Here is a 24,183-nt window from a genome sequence, read left to right as displayed (position 1 = left end):
GGTGATGCATCGCCTAAAACCCTAGGGTATTGGCAATGCACAGCACGCGGCACATCGCCTGCTAGAAGGCAACACGTCGCCTGGCGTGTTTGTACAGACACATGTTTTAAGCTCCAAGTGATGTATTTAAAAGCTCTAATCCTATGAGTTGGACTTAATGACGATGCCTTCACTATAAAAGGGTTCTCTTAGAGTTTTGATAGACTTGATCAGTCTTTCAAATCTCTCTCTATCTAGATCTCAAGATCATAAGTTTTTTCCAAGAAATTCATAAAGAAAGTGTTCGTCTTTGTGAATTTCAAGACTTGTTCAATCCCAATTCCCTTTCTTGTTAGAGAAAACCCCGAGCATCAATCAAGGGCTAGGAAATAGAGAATTTGGACAGTGATATATCTCATGTATAAGCCTTGGTTTTGATTCTCATCAAATAAGAAGTAGATTCAAGTGGTGTTCTAATTAGGGCTTGAAGCTTGCAAGAAGATCCAAAAGTTTTGTTCTATAACTAGAGTTTGCATTTCTCTTTCTCAGTCTTTTATTGGACTCTCTCAATGATAATTGTATGTATATTCTTATTCTTATTATTGTGGTTGTGTAATCATTGTAGATTGCAACCTCTATAGTTATCATTTAAACTATTCTGTCCTACTACATCTTTTTCATTATCCGCACTTAGTTCAGCAACTAGATTATCATTACGTAAGACTTGTACTCATAAAATGGCTCTTGGGATAGTTGTTTCTGGAACAAAGGTATGAACCTGCCTTTAAACTTCTTTATTATTACTGGCTATGAGCTGTTTTTGGAACAAATGAATGAACCTGATTTCAAACTTCCTTATTATCACTAAGAGATGGATCAACAATGATGTTTTTCAAAACATGAGAAACACAAAGTGGAATCCAGTGTTGGATAGATGTGGGTATTTCATCACTCTTTTAAGAACAGTGTGGGAGTTAAGGATTGCCACCACATGTGTAAAGGACTTCTAATTTTAAGTCAAAGACCTATTCACTCCAAATACTTCGTACAACTTGTTAAACAATTGTAAGTAACTCATATCCCTTGTCAAGCTAATTACTCCGGTGGAGCCATAAAATCCTCCGTAATCTTTTTTCAATTCCCAAACATCATTGTTCATTGTAGGAAATGAATACGTAAACTTTTGAACTTGGTCAAAGCCAATAAAAAAACACACACACAGAGAATGCATCGAAATGCATCAACAAATTCAAGTGATAAATCCAATGATATCGAAATAGCTTCGATAACACATTCAAAACCTATTAAAATAGCATCAATTCGATTTTTGTTTTGCAAAATTATGTCAATTATTAAAAATCCATTGAAAAACCGTCGAAGTCAATCAAATATTTGTTTTTGCAAAATTAAGTTAGCCATAAAGCTGTCATTGGAATCTTATTGAAATTCATCAAATTGAAAGAGAAACATACAAGAGCATCAAAAAACGGTTATCATCGATTTGACCGTGGAATCTCCATCGAATTTTTTTCAACGCAGACAAATCCTAGATTTTGAAAAATAAAAATAAAAGAATTGTCAAAATTAACACAAAAGTATGAACAGAATTGTTTGAAACATATATATATATATATTTATGCTTTAAAGCTTCTTCATTCACGATGGCTGCACTAGGTGTGGATGTACTTGAATCATCAATTTTGACAATTTTAGGTGGAATACTTGAATATCTTTGTGATATTTAGCAAAACACGAAAATGACCAAATAAAGAAAGAAAAAATGATGAAATGGTTGTGAGAATTTGGGGTGAGGGATTTCAGGTTTGAGAGAGGGAGTGAGAAAAGAGAGGATGTGAGGATAAATATTCAAGGACATTTTTCTAAATTTTGATTTAGGAAATAATTTCGCAGCTCAAAAGAGCGGTAATCTGAGGCAACCCGACCCGATTCGAAAATGCCCCCTTCCGCCCCGCTATCAATCTAAACTCGCTAACCGTTACTCGAGTAGTAATCTGTCCCAAATTTGGCGAACATTGATGGAGATGGTGCGTTGAAGATCATCGGCGACCCAATCGACGGCCAGGATGTCTTCTTGGCCACACTATCCTTGTTCGGGGTGGTGTGTGTAATTGGGCCATTAGAATTTCTGCGGTGAAGGTCGTCTCACTCAGGTCAGTCCTCTTTTTCAGTTGCTTCATGAGTTGAGACGAGATGAGAAAGCGAATTTTGCCCGATTAGGGATTTGAGCTTTTTGATTGAACAGAAGGGAGGAAGAAATGAGAACGGCATTATAATATTGAAAAGTGTTTGCATAAAAACATGTATACAACAACTACTACTACTACTCTCTGATCTGTTGCACTTGCCTGATAGCCATTAGATCATGTGAAGATATAATCCAACGATTGATGGCCCACAAGGGATTCAGTCCCTCAGAATTAAGCGGGGGACGGTATAACTCTGCCCTATAGCTCACCAAAATGGCCATGGGGAGAAGAGCCCATGTGAGGGAGTTGGTGAAAACAGCTCTCATGACCCAACCTCTACTCTTCACTTTGCCTACACTCGCTGCCAATTCTCTTTCTCTCAACCCTTTACTCTTCAATCCCCTGCGACCACCTCCCTCCTTAGTAGCTTCACGCTCAACTGTAACCATGAGCCCCAACAAAAACGACAATGGTCAAGACCAGCTGGACGCTATATTTAAGCAGAAACGGGTCGTCAGATCCCAAGTCCGCAAGGCCCTCAAAGCTATGGATCCTAGCCTCAGATCCCATGAAGGTAAACCCATTGTTTTTCGATTCAATTGGCTGAAATTTGAACTGGGTCTGTTCATATATTTTTTTTGGTCATTAGATATTGCTGTTCAGGATTTAGTTCTGGGAGCTCCCTGGTTTAAATCTTCTCAGAGACTATGTGCATATATAAGCTGTAGTGCTTTGCGTGAAGTTGATACCTCGAAACTGTTGTCTGAGATTCTGGAAAATCCAGCCAAAGGTGTGTTTTCTTTTGTTTTTTTGATGCAATATTATTTTATAGAAAGAGTAGTAAAGGTTCAATTTTGGGTTTCTTTGCATTTTGCCACTCATTTTCTTTTGGGGAGAAAATATATTGATTTTGGGTTTTTGCTTTCAAACAATTTGTTGGAGATGGTCATATGGAGCTGAGGAAGAAGCTTTATGTTCCTAGAGTTGAAGACAAGAACAGTCACATGCGAATGCTAAACATATCACGCATTGACGATCTTATTGCCAATTCCATGGATATTTTGGAACCAGCTTCTGTAGATAGTGATGGAAATGAACGCGAAGATGGTATTGTTTTTTAACTTCACATCAGTAGCATATGGTCTATGAATAATGTATGGATTTTAGTCATCTTTTTAAATACTATTGAACAATTTTCAGAGCTTTTATTAGCAGGAGAAGTATCTCATTCATACTAGCGTTAGTTAAGCTTGACTGCACATACTGAATGATCTCTGACTTGAAATTTAATTCACACTTTCCGCTTGATGAGAATTTGATCATTTTTGTTTTTACGTTTAAAGAGCCTATATGTTTACTTCATGTTCTCAAGTTAGGTTGATTATTTACTATATGGTTAATTTGGAGCATTTCTTTAATGCAGTCATGCAGGCAAATGACCCAGTTGATTTGTTCATCTTACCCGGTAGTGTTTCTTTTCTAGTTTTGTTACTTATTCATATACTCGCCAACATTTCAATAGCTCCTGAATTTGCATTTGGTTGTCTTTTTACTTCCAGGACTAGCATTTGACAGAACTGGAAGACGCTTAGGACGTGGTGGCGGGTAAGGTTATGGATCTTTATCCACTTGAAGTTTCTTTCGGTATTTCAAGTAGTTTGACCTTAATAGTTGATTAGTGAGTAAAACTGTATGAGCATTTGACAGAACTTGCATGCTTCAACTTAGATTGTGTAGAATAAGTCTAAAATTATTGTCCATAATAAACATGACAAAATATTCTACCAGTTTGCATACTAACTCTAATGGTTGGTTAAAACCTTTCAGTTACTATGATACTTTCATCAGGAACTACCAAGAGCTTGCAAAGACAAAGAATTGGAAGCAACCCCTCCTTGGTATGTGCATATACGCTCCTTTGGCCAAGTTAGAGACATGTTTTTGGTATTTTACTGAAAGATACATGTTCTGTTATTGCAGTTGCATTGTCCTATTCCTCACAGATAATGAATGAAGGAGTTATACCAATGACCGAGAATGATGTTCCTCTTGATGCTCTTGTGTCCCCATCTGGTGTTATTCCCATAAGTTCAGCTGCGTTAGACAGGTATCTTTATGTAACTACTCTTTACTCCATTTTTTGTACGGTTATGATTTTCTTTTTCTTCCTATTTTGGGTCTAATTCACCGAAATATTGCAGAATGGAGGTTTGATTTGGACCTCATAATTAGTTCCCTTAATCCGATCTTACTCTGCCCCGTCCATAATTAGAAGAATAGGATTTGATCACAATAAGCTGAGATGCAAGCACTTGTGCTACTGGATAAATATATACAGATTAGCCACAATCTTGATCATATTTGACTCAACTTTAGAATATCTTTTGTGTTGAAGCGTCAAAGTTTAAATTTGTGGAAATACAAATCAAACTCTATTACAATAAATGCAGAAGCTCTGTTTTGATACAACAGTTCTGTGTATGTTGTTTTTTATCTTTAACGTTCTCCAGCTCGACCCTTTTTATTCATTTATTTTGTGACCCAATTGTCCCTTTTGAATTCCCAAACCGGATTTCTTGACTTTTCATTCCAGGTCTCGTAGTCAACCTTTGCTTTTGGCCCCCTGGCAATCAAAATATTCAAAAGCTAAACAATAAAAAAAAAAGGAGGTTTCTCCATAGATATTCATAAAAAATGAAGTGTTCTGTTATGTTCTCATATTATATACGTCTGCACTTGATTCTGCGCATGTACTATTAGTGGGTGTTTGTTTTGAGCAGTACTATTAGTGGGTGTTTGTTTTGAGTAGTTGAGTTGTCTTGGTTGGAAAGTGTAGAGGGGCTTAGGATAGAGGTAATATTAAACTCTTGTGTACAAAATAGTTCACTTTACCCTTAAAATTTGAACCAAACAGAGAAAGAAATTTATATTCTCATTTCCACTGTTACTAGTATGTTATTCCCTAGAAATTGCTTGTTAGTTTCTGAGTCATTAAAAGAATTGGTAATTGATAGTGTTCTTCAGGTAATCGCATGTGTAATTGTCTCAAGACTTTTAACTACCTAATACCTTGTCAAAGTGAGAATCAATGGTCAAGTAGTGAGGCATTATATATGGTTGTTGAAGGACCAACCAATGGAAAAGCAAATTCAGAAGAAACCGACCACCCATATCATTGAACGTGTCAATTATAATAAAAAATACAAGATTAATCTTTTCACAAGTATGCATAATTATGTTTTGACAATGTCAATTGTAGTTATTGTCATGCTTATATAATAGTTAAGGTGTCAATTTATTACATGTTGTCAATGGCCAAATGAACCACAATCATTTTCCACTTGCGACTTTTGGTACCATTCCATATAATTTTATTGCTTGTTAAGAAGCTCTCAAACCCCCATAATAGAAAAATGAGGCATTTATAATGGTGACATTGTCAAGTTTAGTATGCGAAGATACATATATATACTAAGATCTTCAAGCGGCTAAACTACCACAATACAATCTTTAATCAGCCCTTTAGTTTACTAAATTGAAAATCTCAAAGCAACCATGGTTAGCCTATCAAGCTCAGGTTATTACCTTGTATTTTGCCTGCTAGGCTTACTGCTTACCCGTCTCCCATCTCATTCAGCCGACCCTGATCCTTTACAGGACTTCTGTGTAGCAAATCTTAATGCCACTTTCTCTGTTAATGGCTTTCCCTGCAAACCTGTCTCACAAACTACTTCAGAAGATTTCTTCTTCAGTGGACTGAGCAAAGAAGGTGACACAAATACCCCCTCTGGAGTCAGTGTGACTGCTGGGAATGTCCAGTCGTTTCCAGGGCTAAACACTCTTGGGATCTCCATGAACCGAGTAGACTTTGCCCCGGGAGGTTTGAATCCTCCCCACTCACATCCTCGTGCTACTGAATCTGGCATAGTCATCCATGGGAAGCTCCTAGTTGGGTTTATTACAACTGATAATGTTTTCCACTCCAAGGTTTTGACTGCTGGGCAGATGTTTGTCATTCCCAGGGGACTTGTTCACTTCCAACGAAATGTTGGAGAAGAAAAGGCCTTGACCTTCACTGCCTTCAACAGTCACTTGCCTGGGGTTGTTCTCATTGCCCCAAATCTCTTTGCCACAACACCACCAATTCCTAATCAAGTTTTGACCAAGGCCTTCCAAGTAGAAGACGAGGTTGTCAACAGCATAAGATCCAAGTTCGGTGCTTGATTTACTGTCTAAAGATTTATTTGTTCTGATACATGTTCTCTTGATTTGTTTTTCTCCAAGTCTGTACCTTTGTTTTGTTATTTTTTTTTATGCATTCAATACTATAGTGGAAATAGTCATTGTTTAATAATGTACTAGCTAAGTCACTTTTGACTTCAGTCTTGTGCTTTTGGAATAAGTTGAAATAAAACATTGGCTATAATTATGGATACTTACATGACTTGTCTAGGATGGCATTCAATAAGCTTTAAAGATTCAAAATATTTGCATCTCGACTTTTTAACACTTGGAAACAATTACATCTCTTTGACATAATTTCTACTTGTTGAAGATTCAGATTCAGATTCCCTCCTTGTTTTCTGGGTTATGACTTTGATAGATAGTTCATAGCCGAAAAGATTGTACAGAAACAAAATTAAGCTCATGGAACAAAAATCTGGGAAAAAACTAGAAAGAACAGTCTTTACTCAGCTAAATTTAACAAATTTTCTATAGGTACTGATACAACAAGAGTACAGTGTATCCAGTCAGATGGTACATATTAGATGAATTCTACTATCTATCGTATTACAATGATAAGAATGGTCATAACATAAAGAAACACATTTCAGCATCAAATATGGAAATAATTAAACAAGTTCCCTACAGATTAAGGAAGATGAACTCAAGAATGGTCGCCTTTATGTTTGTCAATCGATACTACCACCAACCTGCATATGCAGCCATTCGGGTGGTGAGCCTTGAGCATAATCCCTTGGTGCTTGTGAGCCAAATAACAATCCTGCAGCATCAAATGCCTGCAGACCAATCTGAGATAGTACTTTATCAGGTATGAAATCAAGCTACTGCCAAAGCATTCTGTTAGAATACATTGTAATCCAAAATCCACAAATGAATCAAGCATTAATTCTACAGCAAATAAATGAAAGCCAGGGATAAGATTTGCATTGACATAGGGCGGCCCAAGCCCCTACCTTTGTAGTCCTAGTTGACTTTTCATTAGTAACCCATTTATTAGCTACCTTGAGCTGCCCTACATCATTAAAAGAATGCAAACAAGTTCTCTTCCATACAAAACAAAGCACACAAATAGATCAAAAAAGATTCTTTGAAGAATCCAAGGAAATCTAAACGTGGAAAATGGTTATGGAATTACAGCTGTTCAAGTAAGTTGATGCAATCACGTGTTAAAATGAACTCCCATTATCTCTAGGTCATTGAAACACAAGTTCCAGTCAATGAGCATTAACCACTACATAATGTTTAAAGTCTACTTAGGAAAGGCAGCTGTGTTTTTAGTCCATGACTGTGTATCATCGGGTGTACTCGGACAGAGTAGGGGGGAGCCACAGAATTACAATCGAAGAGTATTTAATGTTCACGAAAAGTTCAGTTATGTCTAATAACAATACAAACACAAGGGCCAGAGAAAAAATTGTGTATTTCCCAAGGTTCAGGTTCAAGACTAATAATAAAGAAACGGTTCAAATAATTTTACGCATTTGACTGCCTTTTCTGTTTATGTTCCTTAAATTGTTAGTTTCTAGAGATGAAGGCGGAATCATCTACCGAATTTGAAATTCTATTGGGATGAAAATAAGAACTGATTCGAACGTACACTTCTAACAAAAGTAGATTTAACAAACTATCTCATCTCTCTTGTACTCAATGTGAAGGAAAGAAAAGGTAATTCAGAATATATATATATATATATATATATATATATATATATAGAATGGAGAATAACTCATCATATGCATATACCCTTACATCTTTTGACGAAAAGCCTTCAATGGTAGGACTCAAAGTCATCCTCGAATTTACTGTTTCTAGCTTCATTGACAGAAACTACCACAAACAAACAAATTTTTTTCAACTAATTTAGCAATATTCGAGTAACGAATATCAAGTTCAAAAGTAACAATTCAAATATTAATTTTAGGTAATACCTCAACTTGGCGCTGCAGAGATTGGATGTAATTAATTATCTCATCAAGAACAAGTGCTTTACCAATAACCTGTTAAAAAAAAGTACACAACACCAGTGTAACGTGTAAGATACAAAGTGAACCTGCAACTGAGAAATCGAATATATTATACATGGATATGAAAAATCCATCAGAAATACATTGATCTAAATTATGTACAAAGACACCAATTCCACTATTGGTTTCCCAAGCTCGACTATGTGGCATCTACCAACATATGCTAGAGCAATCTAATAGAACAACTTAGATAAAATATCAACTACCTTGTTACATCCAGGAACCAAATCTTGTAAAATCTTCATTCTTTCACTAATTTTTTCTCTTCTTGCCTGTCAAGTATGAGAATATGAGAAACATGTTTCCAGACACAATATATTTGACTGCTTAAGACCATCTTAACAAGATAACTGAGCAAGTGAATCACATAAGAACTTAAACTATTTTTTAACATGGATTTAGAGCTACATTCACAGCTTGAAAGTGTTGAAAGTAACATAAAATGACTAAAGACGTATTACTCTTTCTGCGAGACTGTGACTATCAGTAGCTTGGCCCCTTCTTGCTCTAACGTGAATATAATCTTGTTTGGGCGGTTCAGAAGGCATACTTGCTTGTTCAACTGGCTTATCACCAACCACCGAACTAGATTCCGCTTCAACTTTTGAAACACCGTTTTCACGTTTGGATCCTGATAATTTCGTCCTCTTACCATTTGAGTTATTCTGTTCCAAGAAAAAAACATAAAATTCACGGAAAAATATCATGGGAATGTTCCAAAGATTTAACATGTGAATTAACTAAATCACAAAACCCAATTCATGTTTAGTTACTTAAGCCATAAAAAAGATTCACAGTATCACGCAAGTCTCAAATTTTTAACAAATAAGAAAAAGAAAACAGAAATGAAACATAACCATGTGATCAAGTATCTAAAGCAGCTACATGATACCCAATTCAATTCATGAGAAGAAAAAAGAAACAAATTTTAGTAGCATTTCATATTTTGGGGCAATGAAGTAGTAGAGATTTTCCATGTCCAACTAAAAACACATACTATAACCTTCTAAAAGACCAACCAAATCATTGGCACTACTAGTGAAGACCACCTTTGAAGACTCGTCTTCAGAGCTCACATCCCTTCTCTTCCTTCCACCACCACCGCCACTCTGCCCCGTTACAGTGGATTCCTCCATCGACCCATCTCGATTTCCGGAGCTCTCTCCAAGCCCACTTGGGTTTTGGCCCATATGGCTCATTCGAAGGCCCAGCCTAGAAACGCCACCGGGTTCTCCACCAAATGGCCAAATCTCGGCCAAACTATAGGAAGATGGGTTGGCAGCAGAGAATGAAGATTCGTTTATGAGTGGAGGATCCATTTTCAAAGACCCCAAAATTCATCAAAACGATAACAACCCAGATTTTAGAATTCGAATCCGAACTCAAAGCTTCCAACAAATGCCAGCAGAATAACTAAAAATGAGCTCTCTTTTTTGGGTGTTTAAGGAAGTGGGGAGTGCAAGAACTGGCTAACACTGAGTCAATGGGGGTATTTAAAGAGAGATAAGAGGGGAGGAGAGCTGGGTCATTTTCGAGAAGGTGACATAAGCATTAATCAATGATGTTGAAAGAGAGAGGAGGAGGAAGAAGCAGAGAGGAGCAGAGAGTGATCCTTTTAGCCAGAGTAGATGGGCAGAGGAGTGCGCAATGCGCTTCTTTACATCTTTCGGTCAAAGCACTGAGCTAGAGAGAGAGACCAGGGGTTCGTTTGGGAACTGGATTAACGGAGTCCTTCTGTGGTGCAACTTTATAGCCGCTAATCGAATAAGAACAACTCAAAATAACTGGTTGGGGTATTGGAGGAGTGATCAAACTAAAAAGATTTGTCCATAACTTTTTTTTTTTTTGCTTTAATTTATTTTAAAGATTAAGTTTTGTTAAAAGTTAAAGCTATAAAAAAATATTTTAAGTGAGGCATTTTTATCTTCTTATTTTTTTTTAATTTTAATTAGAAGGGTTGGTACTATGTGTTTTTACGAAGTATTATTTTGGTATCCTGTGTTTACAATAATACTCATTTGGTATTATGTATTTTGAAATCGTACATATTTAGTATCCTGTATTATAAAATTGTACATATATGATACCCTAAACTCAAATTTAATTAATAAAATTTTACAAATTTAATTAAAATGCTCTCAATTATATGAGTTCCAAATTTATATTTAATTACTTAATTACATATAACTGATGACAGTTTGGTCATATTAACAAAATTTTATCTATTAAATCTAAGTCTAGGGTACCAAATATGTATGATTTTAAAATATAGGTACCATATTAGCATTATTGAAAAGAGAAAATACTAAAATGATACTTTGTAAAATCACATGGTACCAAATGAGTAAATTCCTAATTAAAAACATATGAAGATGATTATTTTTGTATATTGAAGTTAAGAGTAATGCTACACACATATTTAAATTGTACAATTTTTTTAATGTATGTTCAATTTTAGCGATTGATATTTTTAAGGGATACCACAACATTTTTTATTATATAGTTTGAGATTAAATACACATTACAAGTAAAAATTATGTAGAATTTAATTATGTTCCAATCATTACTCTTAAATTAATATATGACTATTTTTAGCTTTTTTATAAACTCTGGGTTAAAGTAAGTTTAAGCCAAAGGATCAAAATGGTAATTTCATTCTATTAAAAGATTATATTGGTCACTGTCGAAGACAATTTCATTCCGAGAGCTCAATCGACAAGAAAAAATACAGTTAAAAAGTCTCCATAATGCTTGTGCTCCAAGAGAAGAAAAGCCCATGAGCATCGCGGCATTGCGATGCATTTTTATAATTTTAGTTTAAATTTAAACTCAGTTCTTAACCTAATTTTGAGGGCTTATAGATAAAACATTATAGAACGACTTTGGGAGACTTTTTAGTGGCTATAGAGCATAAAAAAAGAGAAGAGAGAAGGCGATCTATATCTAGGAGAAGCACATCTCTACAATTCCGCCGTTAATTTGTTTTTCTACTCTTTCTATTTCTTTAATTTTATCATGTTTATTTTGTGAATTTCCTTTCTCTAGTTTGTATGTAGTAGTTTATTTTAGGTTAAAGGTGATTTCAAAGCTCTAAGTATGATTTTTTTATTTTATAATATTTATTGCATTTCTATTTCCATATATAAAATTGTTATTGTATCTTGTTTAGATGACCTCTAAATAAGAATTGTGTAACGACCCAAAAATGCTAATAAAGTTTAGTACTTTGATTAGTGTGCCAGGAGATTGGATATATGTGTTTAATTGATTAAATGTGTGACTATGTGGCATGCATAATTATATGATTATGTGAATATATTATATGCATGCTTATGAGTATTAGATATACATGTGGGCTCTTTACTATTTATAAGGACATTTATAATTTTGGCCCGTTAAGGGCATAAATGTGATTATATGTGATAAATGATTGAAACTGCATTATTATGTGGATATATTGGTAGTTTATGGCTCAAGACGATCCTAGTGAGCGGATTAGCGAAATAGTCACAGCAGGGTTTAATACCCAGCTCGGAGTGAGCTTAGGGGTATTTTGGAAACTTGGAATATCTTTTGGGATTTATTGAATAATTAATAAGTATTTGGTAATTAATTGGACATAGCGAGAGTAATTGGTGAATGGTAGGAACACTTGAAGAATTAGCGGGGATCAGGATAAATGACCATTACGCCCTTGGAGGCAATAGGAAGGGTTGTGCTAACTAAGGGCCATTTTAGTTTTTGTTTAGATAAAGAATGGGTTCAGCTGAGGCTCTAAGAATGATCAGAACCCACTAGAATCATTAGGAAGACCTCAAACACTCTCTCCCTTTCCTCTTACACGAATTCTCTCTCTCTCTCTCTCTTATGTTAAAGGCTTTGAAGTGCTGAAGGAGGAGCTAGATTTTAAGCTGGGGGGAAATCTGGAATTGAAGCTTAAGGATTCAGGAATTGAAGCTAGTAGAGGGCAGGAAGTCTCTGAGGATTCAAGCAACAATTGAGGTAAGGATCTTGTTTCTGTTTTGCTGCGAACTTAGATGATTAAGATGAATTCAGCTAGATTTTTTAGGGATACTTTGTAGTTGTTTTGGGGTGGTAACTTAGTAGAATTTTGTGGTGATATAGTGTACTTAAACTTTGTAGTTGAGATTCCTAGTCTCGTTTATGAAATTGGTAGGAGTTGGGAGTATAATTGGATGGGATTTTTAAGGTTGTGGATGGGTGAAATGCTGAGAAAACCCAGGGAATTTTGGGTTCGCGGAGGCGCGCCGCGGCCCGCGTACCCAGAATGCCCTAGGATGGCTTGCTGACTTGAGGGTACGTCGCGACCTTAGGGGCAAGTCGTGACCCGCCTCCCCTAGATGCAAGAGGTCGTGCCTCTGACTTGAGGCTTGCCACGATCCCCAAGACCAGGTCGCAACCCGCCTAGAAAAATTTGGCCTAAGCTAGTTTTTAGGCTTGGGGATTGAAACCCAAGCGTTCGGGACGAATTCTACTACTCGGTTTGGTAGAATTCGAGGTCCCGGAGGCTAATATTTGTTCCCTAAACATTTATTTGGATTAGAGATTGATAGTTACCCATTGTTATTGTAGCGTCCCAAAATCCGCTAATAGGGCTTAGGACCTTGATTAGCGTGCCTGGAGGGAAATAATTGATTTATTATGTTAATATGTGAATTTGATGAGTATGTGATTAGAAAAGCATGTTTAGGTGAATTAAATATGCATGTGTGCCCCATTTGGTTATTAAGGGCATATTTATAATTTTAGTCCGTTGAGGGCATAAATGAAATATTTGTGTATATTGTGATTGATGCCACGTGTGAGTGGTGATGTAGTTGTGATGCACAATCCGAGACAGTCCTAGGGAGCAGTTTGGCTAGAAAGTCACAACGGGGTCAAATACCTGACTCAGGAGGAACCTAGGGGTATTTTGGGGATATTATATGTGTTTGGAATTTATTGAGTATCGGGTAGTAATTTAGTAATGATTTAGATATGTCGGGATTAAGTGGGGGATTCATAGGAATACTCGGGGACTTAACGGGATTTGGCAATTGACTAAATTGCCCTTGGGTTACTTAAGGTTTAAGGATAATTTAAGGGGCAATTTGGTCTTTTGGCAAGGGATAGTGTAATGCCCCAGATTCCCTATTTTGGTTAATGGCTGGATTAGTAGGCCGGGAGGGCCATAACTGTTTAATTATGCCATTAAATGTGTTTATGCATGTTTATGAGAATTATATTATAATATGATGTTAAATGCATGCATGTGAGTCCATATTTGTTTACAGGGGTATTATGGTAATTTGGCCCATTGAGGGTATAATTGAATACTTGTTTGTATGATAATGATATATGGTGAGACCACATTATAATGTGGATTGGCTCGAGTATTCCGACATGAGACGATCTTTAAACATGATTTATCGGTTTGGTCATAACAGGTTTGAGCTCGGGGCTCGGGGTGAGTCTCGGGGGCTCGGGGTGAGTCTCGGGGTGTTATTAATGATTATAGCGTTACTGGGGATTTTAGGGTAACGGGATATGAGTAATTAGTGTTTGAGGATTTTGGGATTAGCGGGAATTGGGAAGCGTTAATTATGATTAACGGGTTAAGCTAAAAGTACCAATTTTGCCCTTGTGATGGTTTTAGAGGCTTAAGATGACATAAGGGTATTTTGGTCTTTTTGAGAGGATATGTGTGACTTAGGAGGCTTAGAAGGCTGTAGAATAAACAGGGCAAAAACAGAGACTTGTATCTTCTCCCTTCCCGTACAACCTCCTCCATTGCTTTCTTGGGTGTTTTGAGCTCAAGGTGGGATATCAAGCTAAGGAACTTCAAGGCTGAGTTAGTAGACTTGATTCTACTTGTGTGGGAAGTTCAAAACAGGTTTTAAGGTAAGTTTTGATCACTGAACTTAAGCTATGCTCTGTTTTCATTTTAGCTTTTCAGTCATGGGTTTTGATGTGGAAAGTGTGAATCAAAGGGGGTTTTAGTGTTAGTTTGATTGGGGTTTGATGTGAGTAAGCTAAGGGTGTTGTTTGGGGGTTCAATTATATGTTTGGAAGAGGTTTTAAGATGGTTTGAGGGACTGGTTTGAGAGGGAGAACGCAGGGTTAAAATCTGGTTCGTGTGTGGCCGACTAGCTGATCTGGGCTGGGCGCCGCGGCGCAGCAGGGGTGCGCCGCGGCCCTTGGAGTCTGTCAGGAGGGAGCCCTTCTGCCTGAAGGGCGCGCCGCGGCGCATCAGGGGAGGGCCGCGGCCCTTAAGGCCAATTTTGCTAAAATGAGGTTTTTGGCTCGGGGATTCAAACCATAGGCCTCGGGGTTGAACCTAGTACCCGGTTGGGTAGTATTTGAGGTCTCGGGGGCTGGGATTTGGTTTGGGAACCCTCGGTTATCATTTTTATTAATAAATTCTATAATTTGGTTATGACCAGGTGGCCGTCAAGGTTTTTTAAAGGTTGATCGTTCTCAGGGGTCGTTCATATAACTATTCTCACTCGAACCAGAGGTAAGAAAACAGTGTATGAATACAGTTGCACCCTGTATAGGTATATGACATGCATGGCTTGATATTGAGGCATGTTGGTTGACCTATGTGGACATGGATTGCATGTTAAATGCTAGTGAACGTTGATTACCTGTTTGGGACACTGACTAGTCAGGGACCGACTCTAAAGTCGATGATCACGCATTGAATGGCTCTATGGCATCAATGCGGGACCGACCCTAAGGTCGAAGAACTTATAAGCGCTTGCCTGGTCTACGACCAGATGACTATAGCCAAGGTATATGACCCCGGTGACCGTTTGTCACGTGGCTAAGGGACGTTGTCCATAGTTTCGACTCTAGAGTCGTGAGGAAGGTTATGTTGGTGACCAGTCACCATGCACCTGTCCTGAACAAGCTTATGAAAGAAATCACCTATCAGTTAAGCTCTGGTGACCCTATCATCACATGGCTAGAGGGAGCGATGCTCATTACTGTGACTTTTGGCTATTGTCACCTATTTGTTGGACTGATAGTCCTGAGTGGTTATTATGATCGTTGTGGATATTATATCATGCTTTATTGTGTTTTCTTGCTGGGCCTTGGCTCATGGGTGTTATGTGGTGCAGGTAAAGGGAAGGAAAAGCTTGGCCAGCCTTGAGTGGAGAGCTTGGGCGATGTGATGTACATACAGGGCCGCTTGACTGCCACGGTCAAGGAGTTCTCAGAGGGACTAGGGGTTTACCCTATTTTTGCCGCTTAGGCCGGCGGGAATTGTAAATCTAAAACAGTAGCAACTCTTTTGTATTACGAACATCTTGTAAATATTTTAAAAGGCTCATGAGCAGTTTATTTACTTAATGAAATGTACCCTTTCCTTTTTACTGGTTTTCACCTTAACCTGATAAAGATACTTAGATCACATTTTTAACCAAAGGACTCGGGTAGCGAGTCAAATTTCTGGTTCACTGTTCACCGTAACTGTTCTGGGGTAACCAGGGCGTTACAGATAGGCTTAGGCTCTCTTTGGCTGATAGACATTAGAAGGGGTTATAAGAGAAAAGAAGAAAGACACAGGAGGCTAAACATCTCTCTCTCTCCTTCGATTCCCTCTATCTTCTTCCCTCATTGAAGTTTGGAAGTTTTGAAGAAAATTAGCAACAGATTAAGGACTCAAGGCTGGAACTTGGGAGGCAGAAGCTTGGAACTTAGGGGATTAGTTCAGAGGCTTAGTTAAGTTCAAAGGTCAGCTCTTAAACCTGATCATCAAGTTGAATTCTGCTGGTTTTGTTGTTAGAACTTAGGCTTGCATGGATTTGGTTTCCAAGGTGGGTTAAGGATGATTTTTGGGTATATGGGATTGTTTATGGGCTTGTTGTGTTGGTTAGGGTATATGGATAAGGAATTCAGGATCAATTATTGATTTAATTGATGTTTGAATCATGAGGATTGGGGTTTAGGCTCGAAGAAAACCCAGGAAAATGGTGTTTTCTAGGTTTGGAGGCTCGAGTCGCGACCCTGTTCTTCAGGCGCCGCAGCCCGTGTGTGTTAAGAGGCTGAGAACCTCTGTCTGCCTAGGCGCGCCACGACCCAAGGATGGGAATGCTGTGGCCCATGTCTCCCTGCAGAGAGGCATTTTGCCTCTGATTTGGGGTGCACCGCGACCCTTAAGTGGCTGGGCCGCGACCCTAATTCAAAGTATTGGTTGTTTGAAGGTTTTTAGCTTGGGAACCCAAAAGTTAAGGCTCGGGAAGGATTTTACCACCCGGATTGGTAGAATCCAAGGTCTCGAAGGCTAGAATTATATCCCGAAGTTATTTATTGGATTAGAGCTTGATGGATGGCTATTGTGAATGTGTTGTGACTAGGTTTTCAGCGAGGCTTAGGTTAGAGGACTATGCTCGGGATTGTGGTGCTCAAGAAGCTTGAGACACAAGTAAGAAAATAGTTGTACCCATAGAGCAGGGCGTGGCCCTATTGTTTGTGTTGCAGGGCATGACTCTTTGTTATTGAATTGCAGGGCGTAGCCCTATTGTTTGTGTTTAGTATATGTTTATATATTTGTTGATATTATGCTATGTTTTGCATATTTGTGAATGAACGGCGAAGGCCGAGAATGACAGGAAGTCGAGCACGGCAAGGGGCTGGGATGGCGTTGAGCACACGGAGTGCGAGCCGTTAGGGCGAGACCCTCTTAGGATGATGGAGTCATCCTCACGGTGAAGACCACAAACCCAGGGCCTGGTAAAGCGCCTGGGACGGCATGGCCGCTATGTGTTTAGCTTGTTGGTTGTTTTGTTATATGCTGATTGATAGATATGCATATGTTAATTATTTTATGTTGAGTTTTCTTGCTGGGCTTCGGCTCACGGGTGCTCTATGGTTCAGGTAAGGGCAAGGGTAAGGTCGACCATCCATGAGTATGGAGAGCGTGGAGCGACGAGTACATGTTCGGCCTGCCTGGCTGCCACGGCCAGGGGTATTTTTGGGAAATGTTATATGTTAACCTGAATTTTTCGCCTAGTCGACCCTAAATGTATTTTGAGTTGTAAATATTTCCTAAACAGTATTTTGGGATCCCAAATGTTTAATTTTTAGTATTTTCAATGAATGATCACATTTTTATATTTAGTGCCTTTAAACGACCTTTAACACAGTTTAGCTACACTTTTAACCTAATACCTCGATTAGCGAGTGATTGGCACATTATAAACTCACTTAGTAACGACTCTAAGGAAGTAGGGCGTTATAACTTGGTATCAGAGCGAGCCAAGGTTTATGGTTCCTGGAGATTGATCGAACATGTACGCTTGCTGCCAGTGACAAGGTCTACTCAAGGTTGGTTGGTAATTATTGAATTATATGCTTGATTGCGTGTTAAATTCCCTGTTTGCTTGATTATGTTAAATAGAGCATGATGAATGAGTTGACATATGCATGATGCTAAGGCATGGCCCTTGATTATTGTATGCTATCTGTGATATGTGGATATGCTGGTTGATAAGTTTGGAAGGTGGATTTGGATGTTGTTATCATGCTTGATGAACGACGTCATTGATTGTAGGCATATTGTTGTAATGCCTCGGCGATCAATCAGACTCCACGACAATAGGGCGGAGGATGAAAACCAGGGTCAGGACCCTCCACCTACCCCACATAATTGGAAACAGTTATTTGCCGAGATGGAAGCTAGACTTCACCGAACTGAAGAAGAGCTTTGACATTTAAGGCAACAAGCCCCTCCTCAGGGCATTGGGTTGTAGGTTCCACAAGCTGTGGCGCCAGTGCCAGTCCAGCCTGTTGTGGAGAATAGGTGGGAACCTTTGTATGAGAGGTTCAGGAAGCAGCATCCTCCCACCTTCGAGGGTGGACCAGACTCACTGCGGGCAGAGCAGTGGATGAACATGATTTCTTCCATTCTGGATTTTATGAGGGTGGAAGGGAATGAGAGGGTAGCTTGTGCCAGCTATATGTTTAGAGAGGTTGTCTGCATCTGGTGAGATGTGGTAACTTAGAGAAGGAACATTGCAGCTATGACCAGGGAAGAGTTCAGAAACATTTTCAATGAGAAGTATTACAACGTCGCAGTCTGAGCTGCAAAGGTTGATGAGTTTACCAACCTGACTCAGAACCGTATGACAGTTACTGAGTATGCCTTGAGATTTGACTAATTGGCAAAGTTCACGCCGGATTTGGTGCTAACTGATATGGCACGAAGGGATCGGTTTGTGTGGGGATTGAATGTAATGATCTCTTGTGATATTAAGATAACCTTGGATCCAAGGACTACTACGTATGCTCAAGTAATGGACAAGGCCTTTATAGCTGGGGGGGCCGAGGATCAGATATGGAGAGAGGGTGTTGCTAGGCACGATGCTCGGAGGACGGTGCCTCCTTTCACCGAATCAAGTCGAGGTAGTGGCCCCAGTGAACAAAAGAGAAAGGCCCCAGATTCTTACGTTCCTCCTAGTTCGGATAAGAGGGCACGGGGTGCTTTCAGTGGCCGTCAGGGCGGGGGTGACAACTAGAGGAGTTTCCCAGTGTGTCCTCGGTGTAGACGATGACATTAGGGAGAGTGCAAGATCAGGGACTGCTTTATTTATGGGAGTATCAACCATTTGAAGAAGGACTGCCCGCAAGCCAGGAAAGAGGAGCCAAAGCGGAGCAACAGTCTCGCTCCTGCTAGAGTATTCACCTTGACCCAGACTGAGGCTGAGGCTAGCCCCTCGTTCGTGACAGGTCAGATTTCTAGTGCTGGTTCTTCTTTTATTGCATTGATTGATTCAGGGGCTACTCATTCATTTGTGTCTACTAGAGTGATAGATTAGCTGTATAGATCTACTGATTTGTATGCTACGGGATTTCATACTTTATTGCTGACTGGGGAATTGGTAGTCTCTAGGAGATGGGTTAGAGCACTGCCAGTGGAGATAGACAGTAGAGAGTTGTCAGTTGATCTGATTGAGTTAGCGATGGATGACTTCGATATGATCTTAGGTATGGATTGGTTATCGAAGTACGATGCGACGATTGACTGCAAGCGCAGGATGGTGACTTTTGAACCAGAAGGGGAGGTACCTTTTGTATTTGTGGGAACAGTTAGTGGACTGCGAGTACCTATGATTTTGGCACTGAAGGCTAGAGACCTGATGCAGGAAGGTTGCATAGGATTCCTAGCGAACATTGTGGATACCTCTAGAGTTGTGTCGGTTGGACCGAGTGAGACCAGACTGGTATGTGAGTTTCCATATTTGTTTCCCGCAAACTTGCCAGGGTTGCCGCCACAGTGGGAGATCGAGTTTGTTATAGAGTTGGTGCTAAGGGCGGAGCTAGTATCTAGGACACCTTATAGAATGGCTCCAGCAGAGTAGAAGGAACTGAAGATTCAGTTGTAGGAGTTACTGGTTTTGGGGTTCATCAGACCGAGTTTCTCGCCATGGGGTGCTCCAATGTTGTTCGTCAAGAAGAACGATGGATATTTAAGGATGTGTATTAACTACAGGGAGCTGAACAAGTTGACTATTAAGAACAAGTACCCATTACCTAGGATCGAAGACTTGTTTGACCAGCTACAGGGGAAGACAGTGTTCTCTAAGTTTGATCTTCGGTTAGGATACCACCAGTTAAGGATTAAAGAGGAGGACATACCGAAGACTGCTTTTCGCACAAGGTATGGACACTATGAATTCCTGGTTATGTCCTTTGGATTAACCAACGCCCCAACAACCTTTATGGATTTGATGAATAGGGTCTTCAAGGACTACTTGGAAAAGTTTGTAATTGTTTTCATTGATGACATACTGGTGTACTCACAATCAAAGACAGAGCACGAGCAGCATTTACGCCTGGTATTACAATGGTTGAGGGAGCATAGGCTATAAGCTAAGTTCAACAAGTGTGAGTTTTGGCTACCACAGGTAACATTTATGGGTCATATTGTTAGTAAGGAGGGGATTCTGGTTGACCCAAACAAGATTAAGGCAGTGAGAGATTGGCCTAGGCCGAGCAGTGTACCATAAGTTAAGAGCTTTTTGGGATTGGCAGGATACTACCGGCGGTTCGTCGAGGGGTTCTCCAGGATAGCCACACCATTGACCGAATTGATGTAGAAGAAGACTAAGTACATGTGGACAGACAGGTGTGAGAACAGTTTCAAGGAATTGAAGCAGCGACTGATCACCGCTCCAGTATTGAGCCTGCCATCAGACAATGAGAAGTTTGTGGTTTATTTTGATGCTTCTAGACAGGGTTTGGGATGTGTACTGATGCAAGTCAGAAAGGTGATAGCCTATGCATCGAGACAGCTGAAGGAGTATGAGCAGAGATATCTCACGCATGATCTAGAGTTGGCAGCAGTGGTATTTGCACTTAAGGTTTGGAGACATTATTTATATGGTGAGAAGTGAGAAATATACACCGACCATAAGAGTTTGAAGTACTTCTTTACCCAAAAGGATCTGAATATGCGCCAGAGGCATTGGCTGAAATTGGTAAAGGATTACGATTGTGATATTCTATACCACCATGGGAAGACCAATGTGGTGGTCGACGCATTGAGTTGGAAGGGCCCATGAAAGTTGTTCAGTTCGAGGCATATATCCGATAAGTTAGTTGAGGAGATGACTATAGCGGGTATAGAGTTGGTGGTTGGTCAGTTAGCCAACATCACTCTTCAGTCTACACTCCTTGAGAGGATAAGGGAGGCGCAGAGGGAGGATCCCCAGTTGAGAGGGCACAAAGAGAGCGTCTTAGCTGGAGCAGCTAAGGACTTCTCTATTTCGGAGATGGGACTACTAAAGTACAAGGGTCGGATTTTCCTTCCGATGGATTATGATATCTGGTGAGAGATCTTGGATGAATCTCATACCACTCTCTATTCTTTACATCCGGGTACGACGAAGATGTACCAAGATTTGAGAACTCTGTATTGGTGGCCGGGGATGAAGCGGGATGTGGTGGATTATGTGGCCAAGTGTTTAACTTGTCAGCAGGTAAAAGCTGAACATCAGAGGCCAGCAGGGTTATTCCAGCCTCTAGGGATTCCAGAGTGGAAGTGGGAGGATATCACCATGGACTTCGTGGTTGGGTTACCAAAGACCGTGGGACAACATGATTTAGTGTGGGTGATTGTGGACAGATATACCAAGTTTGCCCACTTTTTGCCTGTAAGGACAACTTATACTGTGGAGCAGTATGCTTAGTTGTATGTGAAGGAAATTGTTCCACTTCATGGGGATCCGAGGTCGATAGTATCCGCAGGGACCCCACCTTCACCTCCAAGTTTTGGGAGATCCTGTAGAAGGCTATGGGCACGCAGTTGCGATTTAGTACCGCTTATCATCCTCAGACAAATGGACAGTCTGAGAGGACGATTCAGGTACTGGAGGATATGTTATAAGTCTGTGTGCTGGATTTTGGGGGATCTTGGAGTAAATATCTCCCTTTGATTGAGTTTTCGTGCAACAATAGTTATCAGGCGACTATTGGAGTGGCCCCGTATGAGATGTTATATGGGAGGAAATGCAGATCATCTATCCATTGGGATGAGACGGGTGAGAGAAGATACTTGGGTCCTGAGGTTGTTCAGAGAACCAATGAGGCAATTGGAAAGATTAGAGCTTGAATGCTCGCCTCCCAGAGTTGCCAGAAGAGTTACTCAGACTTGAAACGCAGGAGCGTAGAGTTTCAAGTCAGTGACCATGTGTTTCTCAGAGTTTCTCCCTTGAGAGGAATGAAACGGTTTGGTGTGTGGGGTAAGCTGAGTCCTAGGTTTGTTGGCCCCTTTGAAATTATAGAATGGGTTGGAGAGGTAGCTTACAGATTGGCGATACCTCCAGCTTTATCAGGGGTTCATAATGTATTTCACGTGTCCATGCTCCGGAAGTATGTATCAAATTCTATGCATGTACTGAGTTATGAGAACTTGGAGCTGGGCCATGATTTATCATATGAGGAGAAGCCAGTTCAGATTCTTGATTAAAAGGATAAAGTCTTGCGGAGCAAGACCATCACATTAGTGAAAGTGCTGTGGAGGAACAACAAAGTGGAGGAGGCGACTTGGGAACTTGAGACAGATATGCAGGATCAGTATCCTGAGTTGTTCAGGTGATTTTGAGGATGGAATTTCTGTAAGGAGGGGATAGATGTAGTGTACCAAAATCCGCTAATAGGGCTTAGGGCCTTGATTAGCGTGCCTGGAGGGTAATAATTGATTTTTTATGTTAATATGTGAATTTGATGAGTATGTGATTAGAAATGCATGTTTAGGTGAATTAAATATGCATGTGGGCCCCATTTGGTTATTAAGGGCATATTTGTAATTTTAGCCCGTTGAGGGCATAAATGCAATATTTTGTATATTGTGATTGATGCCACGTGTGAGTGGTGATGTACTTGTGATGCACGATCTGAGAGAGTCCTAGGGAGCAGTTTGACTAGAAAGTCACAACGGGGTTAAATACCTGGCTCGGAAGGAGCCTAAGGGTATTATGGGGATATTATATGTGTTTGGGATTTATTGAGTATCGGGTAGTAATTTAGTAATGATTTAGATATGTCGGGATTAAATGGGGGATTTATAGGAATACTCGGGGACTTAACGGGATTTGGCAATTGACTAAATTGCTCTTGGGTTACTTAAGGTTTAAGGATAAGTTTAAGGGGCAGTTTGGTCTTTTGGCAAGGGATAGGCTTAGGCTCTCTTTGGCTGATATACATTAGAAGGGTTAGAAGAGAAAAGAAGAAAGAAACAAGAGGCTAAACATCTCTCTCTCTCCTTCGGTTCCCTTATTGAAGTTTGGAAGTTTTGAAGAAAATTAGCAACAAATTAAGGACTTAAGGCTGGAACTTGGGAGGTAGAAGCTTGGAACTCAGGGGATTAGTTCAAAGGCTTAGTTAAGTTCAAAGGTAAGCTCTTAAACCTAATCATCAAGTTGAATTCTGCTAGTTTTGTTGTTAGAACTTAGGCTTGCATGGATTTGGTTTCCAAGGTGGGTTAAGGATGATTTCTGGGTATATGGGATTGTTTATGGGCTTGTTGTGTTGGTTAGGGTATATGGATAAGGAATTCAGGATCAATTATTGATTTAATTGATGTTTGAATCATGAGGATTGGGATTTAATTGTTTTATGTTGAGTTTTCTTGCTGGGCTTCGGGTCGCAGGTGCTCTATGGTGCAGGTAAGGGCAAGGTAAGGTCGACCAACCATGAGTATGGAGAGCGACGAGTACATGTTCGGCCTACCTGTCTGCCACGACCAGGGGTATTTTTGGGAAATGTTATGTGTTAACCTGAATTTGTCACCTAGTCAACCCTAAATGTATTTTGATTTGTAAATATTTTCTAAACAGTATTTTGGGATCCAAAATGTTTAATTTTTAGTATTTTCAATGAATGATCACATTTTTATATTTAGTGCCTTTAAACGACCTTTAACACAGTTTAGCTACACTTTTAACCTAAAACCTCGATTTGCGAGTGATTATCACATTATAAACTCATTTAGTAACGGCTCTAAGGAAGTAGAGCATTACATTTATTATGACTAGGGTTATCGTTAAGGCTCAGGACTGAGGATCGTGCTCGGGACTGCTCTTAATTTATTGGTTAGGATTCGAGGTAAGAAAAATGCACCCATGTGGTTGTGAACGAGACTGAGGTTCCTAGTAATTGAATATTTGTATTGTGTGATTGTATGGTTGTTATGCATTATATGAATGTACGACCTAAGGGTG

General features: G+C 39.6%; 3 protein-coding genes across 7 annotated transcripts; 2 read left to right on the top strand and 1 right to left on the bottom strand.

Moving 5' to 3' along the window:
* Nucleotides 1-1,666: 1,666 nt before the first annotated feature.
* LOC133830409 (5-formyltetrahydrofolate cyclo-ligase, mitochondrial) lies at nucleotides 1,667-5,992 on the top strand. 2 transcript variants are annotated; one of them, XM_062260384.1, is made up of 8 exons: nucleotides 1,667-2,760; nucleotides 2,836-2,976; nucleotides 3,129-3,293; nucleotides 3,610-3,651; nucleotides 3,746-3,791; nucleotides 4,014-4,084; nucleotides 4,167-4,293; nucleotides 5,844-5,992. In XM_062260384.1, the coding sequence occupies exons 1-8, from the start codon at nucleotides 2,460-2,462 to the stop codon at nucleotides 5,854-5,856; spliced, it is 906 nt and encodes a 301-aa protein (XP_062116368.1). In that variant the 5' UTR covers nucleotides 1,667-2,459; the 3' UTR covers nucleotides 5,857-5,992. The 2 variants fall into 2 exon arrangements, with proteins under 2 accessions (XP_062116368.1, XP_062116367.1); XM_062260383.1 differs by lacking the exon at nucleotides 5,844-5,992 and adding an exon at nucleotides 4,388-4,655 and having other exon boundaries at nucleotides 1,674-2,760.
* On the top strand, nucleotides 4,797-6,621 carry LOC133830411 (germin-like protein subfamily T member 2). The gene has a single exon (XM_062260389.1). The coding sequence runs from the start codon at nucleotides 5,742-5,744 to the stop codon at nucleotides 6,408-6,410; it is 669 nt and encodes a 222-aa protein (XP_062116373.1). The 5' UTR covers nucleotides 4,797-5,741; the 3' UTR covers nucleotides 6,411-6,621.
* Nucleotides 6,622-6,847: 226 nt separating this feature from the next.
* LOC133830410 (transcription factor bHLH79) lies at nucleotides 6,848-10,179 on the bottom strand. Of its 4 annotated transcripts, none has more exons than XM_062260385.1 (6): nucleotides 9,475-10,179; nucleotides 8,917-9,120; nucleotides 8,659-8,727; nucleotides 8,360-8,428; nucleotides 8,181-8,258; nucleotides 6,848-7,219 (listed from the first exon to the last, which is right to left on the bottom strand). In XM_062260385.1, exons 1-6 carry the CDS (start codon nucleotides 9,772-9,774, stop codon nucleotides 7,100-7,102), a joined length of 840 nt encoding a protein of 279 aa, XP_062116369.1. In that variant the 5' UTR covers nucleotides 9,775-10,179; the 3' UTR covers nucleotides 6,848-7,099. The 4 variants fall into 4 exon arrangements, with proteins under 4 accessions (XP_062116369.1, XP_062116370.1, XP_062116371.1 ...); XM_062260386.1 differs by having other exon boundaries at nucleotides 8,662-8,727; nucleotides 9,475-10,178; XM_062260387.1 differs by having other exon boundaries at nucleotides 9,505-10,177.
* Between the last annotated feature and the right edge of the window lie 14,004 nt (nucleotides 10,180-24,183).

Source organism: Humulus lupulus, chromosome 4 (assembly GCF_963169125.1).
Source record: "Humulus lupulus chromosome 4, drHumLupu1.1, whole genome shotgun sequence".
Lineage (NCBI taxonomy): Eukaryota > Viridiplantae > Streptophyta > Magnoliopsida > Rosales > Cannabaceae > Humulus > Humulus lupulus.
The sequence above is the reverse complement of the archived record's forward strand: the minus strand, read 5'-3'. Positions and strand labels throughout refer to the sequence as shown.